The 8,918-nt window shown below is 62.6% G+C and overlaps 1 protein-coding gene across 1 annotated transcript in view; it reads right to left on the bottom strand.

The window, feature by feature from the left end:
• The window catches only part of TONSL (tonsoku-like, DNA repair protein), a 14,550-nt gene that overhangs the window by 3,074 nt on the left and 2,558 nt on the right, over nt 1–8,918 (bottom strand). The window contains exons 6-20 of the mRNA XM_011938202.1: nt 8,731–8,911; nt 8,364–8,489; nt 8,013–8,202; nt 6,673–6,755; nt 6,491–6,580; nt 5,166–5,238; nt 4,896–5,059; nt 4,697–4,820; nt 3,797–4,557; nt 3,613–3,689; nt 3,156–3,309; nt 3,010–3,088; nt 2,180–2,481; nt 1,792–1,963; nt 615–790 (exon numbers count right to left, since the gene is read on the bottom strand). Of these exons, the coding sequence (XP_011793592.1) occupies nt 615–790; nt 1,792–1,963; nt 2,180–2,481; nt 3,010–3,088; nt 3,156–3,309; nt 3,613–3,689; nt 3,797–4,557; nt 4,697–4,820; nt 4,896–5,059; nt 5,166–5,238; nt 6,491–6,580; nt 6,673–6,755; nt 8,013–8,202; nt 8,364–8,489; nt 8,731–8,911 (2,752 nt within the window). The remainder of the gene's footprint in view (nt 1–614; nt 791–1,791; nt 1,964–2,179; nt 2,482–3,009; nt 3,089–3,155; nt 3,310–3,612; nt 3,690–3,796; nt 4,558–4,696; nt 4,821–4,895; nt 5,060–5,165; nt 5,239–6,490; nt 6,581–6,672; nt 6,756–8,012; nt 8,203–8,363; nt 8,490–8,730; nt 8,912–8,918) is intronic.

The raw sequence follows: 8,918 nt of genomic DNA, 5'->3' as shown, positions 1-8,918 counted from the left end.
TACAGGCGCCTGCCACCATGCCCGGCTAATTTTTTGTATTTCTTACTAGAGATGGGGCTTCACCCTGTTAGCCAGGATGGTCTCAATCTCCTGACCTTGTGATCCACCTGCCTTGGCCTCCCAAAGTGCTGGGATTACAGGCATGAGTCAGTGTGCCCAGCCTATTTTTTTTTTTTGAGACGGAGTCTCGCTCTGTCGCCCAGGCTAGAGTGCAATGGCGCGATCTCGGCTCACTGCAATCTCCGCCTCCCGAGTTCAAGCAATTCTCTGCCTCAGCCTCCCGAGTAGCTGGGATTACAGGCACCCACCATCATGCCCGGCTAATTTTTTTATTTTTAGTAGAGATGAGGTTCCACCATGTTGGCCAGGCTGCTTTTGAACTCCTGACCTTGTGATCCACCCGCCTCGGCCTCCTAAAGTGCTGGGATTACAGGCCTGAGCCACTGCGACTGGCCCCCCAGCTGTTTTTTCTAAACCTCCAAACCTCTAACCCTCTCTGTAGAGCCCTTCAGTGAGTTCAGTTGGAATCTGGGGAGAGGTGAGCTCCTCCCAGCTCCCCTGGGACCTTTGGCCTCTGAGGCTCAGTATTTTCTGAGTCCTTCCCCACCTCGTACCTTGGCCAGGTATTGGACTACGGGCTCCATGAGGCCTGAGTCACCCTTGCCGGCTGCCACGGAGCTGAGCTCTAGGTGCAGGAGGGTGCGGGCGGGCAGGCTCTGCAGGGTCCTGGCCAGGGAAGGGGCTCCCAGGGCATTGTAGGACAGGGACAGGGTCTTCAGGTGCTCAGCGTCTGCACCAGGGCCAGAATCTGTCAGCTCCACGTGGCCACAGCCCTGTACCCACCCCAAGTTCTGGGCCCAGAACCCTCAGGACCCCTTTGGGGAAACCACTACTACAGTGCCCGTGGAGGGGGGTGGTAAGTGCAGAGGCAAAGGCTCTCGCCCACGTTCTCCCAGCTGGGAGGGTGGGGTCAGACTTCCAAGCTCAGCTGCCCCCTAGTTCTGGACACCTTGCCCTCTCCCACCCTACAACCACATGGTCCTGGGCCACATGCCTCTGCACGGTGGGGTGTCAGGGGAGTGCACTGACCATTGCTGCCCCCTTTACACTCGCCCACCCCTGGATGATACCCAATTCCCAGCCTCTTGGCACTGGGACCCCAGTCTCTGCCGCCTGGGTGGGCTCACAGTGGAACTGCCTCAGGCGAACAGCACTCAGCTGGTGAGCACGGGTCGGGGACCACCGGACATTGAACTGCCTGGACTCTGCTCGCGGTGTTCCCTGGGAGGGTCAGCCTGGCTGGGTGGGCACCAGATGCCCCTTGGAGGCAGACCCTATACCCACACATCCATCTATTGCTCCCAGGTGCCAGGCCCTCCTGGAGAGCCAGGTCTGGCATCCCAGGCCCGTAGACATTGGTTTTTTTGAGACGGAATCTTGCTTTGTCGCCTAGGCTGGAGTGCAGTGGCATGACCTCTGCACTCCATGTTGGTCAGGCTGGTCTTGAAATCCCAACCTCAGATGATTTGCCCGCCTTGGCCTTCCAAAGTGCTGGGGTTACAGGCGTGAGCCACCGCGCCCAGCCTAGACTTTTTTTCTTAAGCGATGGGGCCTGTGTTGGCCAGGCTGTCCTGGAACTCGTGGCTCCAGCGATACTCCCGCCTCAGCCTCCCAAGTAGCTGGGACCACAGGTGTTGCCCCTGTGCCCAGCCCCGGCCCCCTCTGAAGGTCCTCGAAACCCTCAACGCCCCGGGCCTAGGGAGTGGACAGGGAGTGCCTGGTCAAGCTCACCTTGGAAAGCACTACCCAGTGCTGTCTGGTGGCTCGGGAAGAAGCTGGGGCCGAAGCCACAGGCCTGTAGACGCAGGGTGCTGAGTAAGGGGCAGGTGCGCAGGAGGGAGGCCAGGGCCTGGCCACAGCCGTCCCCCAGGGGGTTCATGCTTAAGTCCAGCTCCTCCAAACTCTGTGGAAGACAGGCTGGCAGTGAGCCCCCAGCAGTCCCACGGACAGGGTCTCCCTTGGGGCTTGGCTTGGCTGTCTCTTCCCCACCTTGCCTGGCCTAGCCTATCACAGCTGGGCACTGGTTGGCTCTCCTAACTACCCCAGACCAACCAGGGACCTGCAGAATGGGAACCCTGACACCCCGCTGTTGAGGGCCCACTGTTCCCTGTGCCTCTACCTGCAAGGTGGCTTGGCCTGGGAGCCCCATGGCAAGCTGGCGCAGGCCTTCGGGACCCAGGTGATTGGAGGAGAGGTCAAGGAGGGCCAGGCTGGGCATGGTGCCCAGGGCAGCCACCAGCTCAGCCACACACTTGTCCCCCAGCCGGTTCCCTGCCAGGCGCAGCTCCCGGAGTGCTGTGTGCAGCTTGAGGGCCCGCAGCAGGGGTGTAAGCTGGGCCTGGTGCAGGGCCAGGGAGCAGGCGCTGAATGAGAGGCCCAAGCCCTGGAGCTCCACGGCTTGCAGCACCTGTTGGTGCTCCCCTGTGGGGAGGGATGTGGTGTCACCAGGGCAAAGCTGGCCCTTTCTGCCCTCTGAATCCCAGACAAACCAGACAGCCCCTTTTCAACAGCCCCAGGGGTCACCCACTGGACATACTGCAGTGCCCACTCGCACATGCCTGTGGGTCTAGCACTGTGAGGCCATGGGGGCCGACGTGGGTCTGCAGCACCCTAAGCTCCACCAGTCACCACCAGATTCCACGCCCCCTGGGACAAGCTTTCTGGGAAGCTTCCCCAGCAGCTCCCAGCCCACGCGAGGCTCTCCTCCTTGGGCTTCACTTTCCAGGCTTTTGGCTGCTTTTTGCCATCTCCCCATCAGCAGCTCATGGGGGCTGAGGGCTGTCCTCTCCCTGCCATCCATGCTTCCAAGCACAGGACACAGCACCCACCAAGCTGGGGGAGGTCACCCTGAAACACCCGAGGTCCAGGAACGAACTGGGCTGGTGGAGCCTGCGTGCCCAATCCCCTTGCACGGCCTCCCCTAGAAACTGCAGCTCTCCTGGCTCTCACCTTGCCCCAGGCTCTGGCAGGCCCTGCGGTAACGGTCAGTCAACGGGGGCAGGTCCCACGAAGTCACCTCAGCCAACACCTGGAAGGCACCGTCATGAGCCACCTGGGGGCTCCCGGTCCCTACGGCCCTGGCTCCCGCGGCTCACCTCATCATTGCTCTGCAGCACATCGGGGATGGGGTCCTGTGGGGCCAGCAGGGCCCCCTCTTTCCGTAGGGTGAGCCTGGGCAGCAGCCCACAGGTCTGGTAGTAGCGCTGGGCTGCCTGCTCGGCCAGCCAGGCCACAGAGTGGGTCTCACTGCTGCAGGGACAGAGGTGCTGCTGCTGCTGCCTGCACACAGCTGGGGTGAAGCCCCAGGAACCCGCCATCCCTGCCTAGGGCCAAAAGCCCCCTCAGCTGCTTCTCCCACTCCCAGGTAGCCGGCCCCTCCTCTCCCTGCAGCCCAGCACACCACCAGCCCCTCTGCCATTCCTGGGAGCCACAGGGTCCTCCAGGAACACACCAGGGAGTCCTCGTCAGACTCCCCACCCTGACGTGCAAACATGAGCACCCTGGCATGGAGCTGCACAGGTGGGCTGCAGGGTAGGGCAGGCGATATCTCACCTGTGTGGGACAGGGATAAGGAAAAGATGATCCTGAACTTGAACTCGAACCCGGATAGGAGGTGGCATGGCCAGACCCTGGCAGGTGAAGGCAGCAGGGCTGAGTCAGGAGCCACAGTGGGCTCCACCCCACACCTGCCTGCCCCAAGTAGGGAGAGGGCTCTGCTCCAGGTCTGCACACCCACCAAGGGCTGGCCTGCCGCAGAGCTGTCCCCACTGGGCTCTGAGACCCTGGCGGTGCTGGGGCTTCCTGGGGCTTCTGAAGCCAGGCGGCTGGGCCCTGCTTTGACCGGTGCACTGCAACTCTGCACGCAGGTCAGGCGGACCTGCTTGGCTCGGGCCCGGGGCCTGCTCTCCTCACTGTCCGACCCGGAGGTACTACTAGGCCTGCGGCTGTCCCCAGTGCCCTGGGGGCGGGGCCGGCGGCTGCGGGTCAGGGGCGTGTCCAGCTCCAGCCAGTCTCCAGCCTGGCACTCCTCCTCCGGGATGAGCGCTGCCTGGGGGGCAAGGGCTTTGCTCTGGCTCCGCGGTGGGCGAGGCCCCAGCCGGCTCTGAGCACTGCCCACACCCCGGATGGCTGCCTGGTAGGCTGCCCGGCTGGTGCTGGCTGCGGCTGCTTCATTGTTGCTGGCAGGGCCAGGCGTCCGGGCTGCCACCTGTTGTGCTGTGGCCAAGCACCGAGGCCTCTTCTGGGACAGCCGCATGGGGCCTGCGCTGTCCTCACCTTCCGAGCTGCTGCTGCTGGCTGGCCCATGCCTGCTCCTCCGAGGCCTGGCCACGGCTGGTGCTGCCTGCCCTGGGGAGACCCTGGCATGGGCCTGAGAGGCCTCTGGGGGTCTAGTGCTATTAGAGGGGGGTTCTGGGCAGGGGCTCAAAGGAGGAGAGGTCTCAGGGTCAAACAGAAGGCTACTTGGGATGGTGAGGGAGGCCTGGGAGCTGTGGGGATCTGTGGAAGAGAGAATCCGTGTTGAGGTAGGGGCCCGGCACCTCCCATTCCACCTGTGAAGGAGCATCTCCTGAAATCAGGGCCCGGGGACTCTCAGGGTAGGCGCAGCAACCCCAGGGACATGGGAGACCCTGCTTGCCTTGGCCCGAGGCGGCTGCCTGGAGCAGCATTTCCATGGCCCTGGCCTTCTGCCGCGTCTCCAGGTCCAGGTCCCTGCGGTACAGCTTCACCCACTGCTGTAGCGTCTCCAGCGGGCTGAGGCCCTGTGTGGCATCAGTTGAACAGGGGCACAGCAGCCCCCATACCCACGCTTTTGCCCTCTGCCCCACCAGGCTCACCATTCGAGTGCGGAGGGTGACGGACGCCCCCCGTTCAAGCAGCAGCTCAGCCACCTCAAAGTGGCCACAGTTGAGGGCATCATGCAGGGGGGTGATGCCTTCGCAGCCCTGGCCACCGGGGTCGTCCACTGCGGCCCCGTGATCCAGCAGGAAGCGGACAATTTCTGTAGAGCAGGAGACGTGAGCCCAGTTCCCGATGCCCCCCAAGGACTGACTCTTTGCCCCACGTGTCCACCGAGGTGCGCCAGGCTCCGTCTGTCCCTTGCTCACCTAGATGCCCGTAGTTGCAGGCCTCGTGCAGAGGCGTCCAGCCACAGTAGTCCCGAGGGTTCAGGGGGTGGCCCTGTGACCAAGGACAGGAAGGAGTCTAGCCCTGTGTACCTCACAGCTTGGCCCCAGTCCCATGAGCTCTGCAGCCTGAGCTGGGCCCAGGGCCTCAGTCTTAGAGCCCAGAGCAAGTCCCGTGGCCCTGCCCTCTCCTCCTCTGGCCCAGGTGTCACCAGTGAAGGACATGCTTCCCCCTGAGACAGGTGGACCAGCCACAGCATATCCTCCAGCCTCTGTGCCTGCCCGGTCCCCTTGTGGGCAGACAGTGCACCCAAATCGCAGGGGCATGAAGCAGGTGGTGTGGGAAGGTGCCCAGGTTTCAGCCCATGGGCTAGCCCCCATCCTGGCCAGGCTGACCAACTTAGCTGCAACACAGATGTGTACCACACAGCGGGCACCCCATTTTTTTTTTTTTGAGAGGGAGTCTCACTCTGTTACTCAGGCTGGAGTGCAATGGTGTGGTCTTGGCTCACTGCAACCTCCTGGGTTCAAACAATTCCCCCACCTCACCCTCCCGAATAGCTGGGACTACAGGCGTGCATCACCACACTCAGCTAATTTCTGTATTTTTAGTATAGACGGGGTTTCACTATGTTGGCCAGGCTGGTCTCGAGCTCCTGACCTCGTGATCTGCTTACCTCAGCCTCCCAAAGTGCTGGGATTACAGGCATGAACCACTGCGCTCGGCCTGGGCACCGCATTTTTTTGTGCTTTCTGTTTTTTGAGACGGAGTCTCATTCTGTCACCCAGGCTGGAGTGCAGTGGCACAATCTCATCTCACTGCAACCTCCACCTCCTAGGTTCGAGCGATTCTCCTGCCTCAGCCTCCCAAGTAGCTGGGACTATAGGCACACACCACCACATCCAGCTAATTTTAAAATTTCTTGTAGAGACAAGGTCTTGCCAGGTTGCCCAGGCTGGTCTCAAACTCCTGGGCTCATGTGATCTGCCTGCTTTGCCATCCCAAAGTGCTGGGATTACAGGCATAAGCCACTCTGCTCAGGCTCTGCTTTTTAAATTTTTTTGAAACAGTCTCACTCTGTTGCCCAGGCTGGAGTGCAGTGGCATAATCACGACTCACTGTAGCCTCAACCTGCCAGGATCAAGTGATCCTCCTGCCTCTAGGACCACAGGCAAGTGCCACCATGCTAAGGAGCCCCATTTTGAAGATGAGGAAGTTGAGAGTCAGAGAGATTTAGGGGATCTGGCACAAATCCACAGCTTCTCCATGCTGGGCAGCCTGTCCTGTGTCCCAGAGCAGGGCCCACCTGCCTCACGAGGTCCTGGACGCGGCGCAGCTGGCCCTCGATGCAGGCTCGGTGCAGCAGGGTCTCCCCCATGTCGTTCCGCCGGTTCCACTGTGGGCACAGCCAAGCCAGCACAGGGCAGGGGCGTGAGGAGCTGGCAGGGCTGCTGAGCAGGGTGGGTGGGGGGAGGGTGCCGTCCTCACCTTGCTCCCCTTCCGCCGGCCCAGGCGGCCCTGCAGCTCCTCGTCCTCCTCCAGCTGCGGGGTCAGGCCATCGGCGTCGTCCTCTGGAACAGAGGCAAGTCCACCCCAGGTGAGAAGCCCTCACCCCGCTGCAAGCTCCCCAGACTCCCAGGTACAAAGGAGCCAGAGATGGGAGGGCTGAGCTCTGAGGCTGCTGGGCTCTGGGGGCTCCTCAGCAATGGTCCCAGCGCTGCCTCCACATCTACCTGACCCTGCTGGGATTCTGCTCCTGCCCGCCATCCCTCTGCCCACTCGAGACACACCCCTGAGCTTTCTGCCCCAACCCACACCTGGCCCTCCCTCAGAAGAAGGCCTGCCCGAGGCCCATCCATCTGTGTGCCAGCCGTTCATCCCCACACCCAGACCGGCTTGTGGGCCTATCTTCCTCCACCCCAGGCCTTCTCCACTCCCGTCTCCTGAGCTGTGTCGTCAGGCCAGGTCAGCCCTGGAGCCTGGGTGTCCTGCACCTTGCAGCCTCCACCCTGCCTAGGTGGCAGACACACCTGCCTGTCCCTGCTCTGGGTGACCCCTCGTCACCATGCCCTTCACACCCTGCCAGCTTCCCCCGGGTCTTTCCCCAGCTCCTCACTGTGCCCACCAGCTGAGCGGCATTCCCCACAGTTCTAGATCCTGATCCACCTCCCCGCAGCAACCAATCTGGTGAGGCCCCAACTTCCCACAGCTGCCTGGCCACTCGGGGTTCTAATGAACCCCTTGAGTTCAGAGCTGAAGTCACAGCCTTCCCTGGAACATCCCCCAACAGGCCTCACGGACAGGCTCCTGCCACCCACCACTCAGTCAGAAATCAGCCCCCCAGCTACCCGCTGAGCCCGCTCTCAGCCCTCTCTCCCTGCACCATGGCCAAGGTGGCTTCAGTCCAAGCCCCGCTCCAGCCAGTCCCTCAGGCCTGCCCTCCATGCAGCCGATGTCGCCGGCCTCTGAAGGAAACCCAAGCCTGCTCTGGAGGGTTTCAGGAAGGTGCTCAGCTCTCAGAGGCACCCAGGGTTCTTCAAAGTGCACTGTCTCACCCCTGGCCCCAGACAGCACGTGCGTCTCTAATGGGACCATGTCCCCAGCTGATGCTCACACGGCTCCCAACCACTGTCTCCTCCAGAAGGCGAAGGCCTGCCCCAGGCTCCCTGCAGGTCACCACCTTCCCTGTCCAGTTCCCGGAAAGCACTGGCCGTCCTGCCTTGTTCCCGCCATAAGCCCTGAGCAGGCTCCATGGCAGCACAGCACACCCCTCTCCAGCCCGGCCCAGAGCAGGCCCAAGGAAAATGCCAGGTGCCGCCGGCCCTCACCGCTCTCTGAGAGCTCCACCTCGCTGGCCTCCAGGGCTTTGCACTCTGCTGTGGCTGCCGCCGCCTCCTCCTCCTCATCTTCATCTTCATTTTCATCTACACTGAACTCCTGTAGTCTGGTTTCGGTGCCAGGGGCCTCCTGGGGCTGCAGCCTCAGCTGCACGGTGTGGAGGTGCTGCAAGACCTGCCTCTGAGGAGCAGAGGGATGCTTGGCTCAGGACTGGGGGTGTGGCAAGCAGAACTGGGGGCTGTGGATGCTGAGAAAGCTGGGGATGTGGGACAAGGAGCAGGCAGGCTGCAATGACGCTGGGCTTCTTGGGGAGCCAGTGTGGGTGGGACGGGCTCTTGTACCTGTAGCTGGGGCCGCTGGGCCTGCTGGGCACAGCTGAGCGCCTTCTGGAAGCATGGGGCCAGCAGTTCGTAGGCATCGCCAGCCTCCTCACGTGACAGTGCGATGTTCAGCCAGGTCTTGGCCTCCTGGAGCAGGAGGAAGGACGGGGTTGGGGGCTGCCGCTCTCCATGTCCAACAGGCCCCAGTCAAGCGTCCCCGGCTGCCCACACGGAATGGGAGCCCAGCCTCCCAGCTGCCGAGGGCGGACAGTCCTAGGAAGGAGCTGCCTGTCCAGTAAGGACGTCTGTCCATGGCCACCCTGAGAACGGCAGTCCTGAGGCAGAGATGTGGGTGAACCTGCATTCGGGCGGGGAGCCAGGGTTTCACCTCCAGCACGTTGCCGCCGCGCAGCCTCAGCTCCTCCTCATAGTGACGCACGGCCCCACGGTGGTCCTTCATGTCTCCCAGTGTGGCAGCCAGGGACACGTGGATGATGGCCCGCTCGGCACTTGGTCTGTCCAGCAGCTCAGCGAAACGTAGCTGGGGGCAGTGCCAGTGAGGCTGGGGGCTGCCAC

The sequence above is a fragment of the Colobus angolensis genome, unplaced genomic scaffold, assembly GCF_000951035.1.
Source record: "Colobus angolensis palliatus isolate OR3802 unplaced genomic scaffold, Cang.pa_1.0 Scaffold17, whole genome shotgun sequence".
Lineage (NCBI taxonomy): Eukaryota > Metazoa > Chordata > Mammalia > Primates > Cercopithecidae > Colobus > Colobus angolensis.
This window is presented reverse-complemented; position numbering and strand designations above follow the sequence as displayed.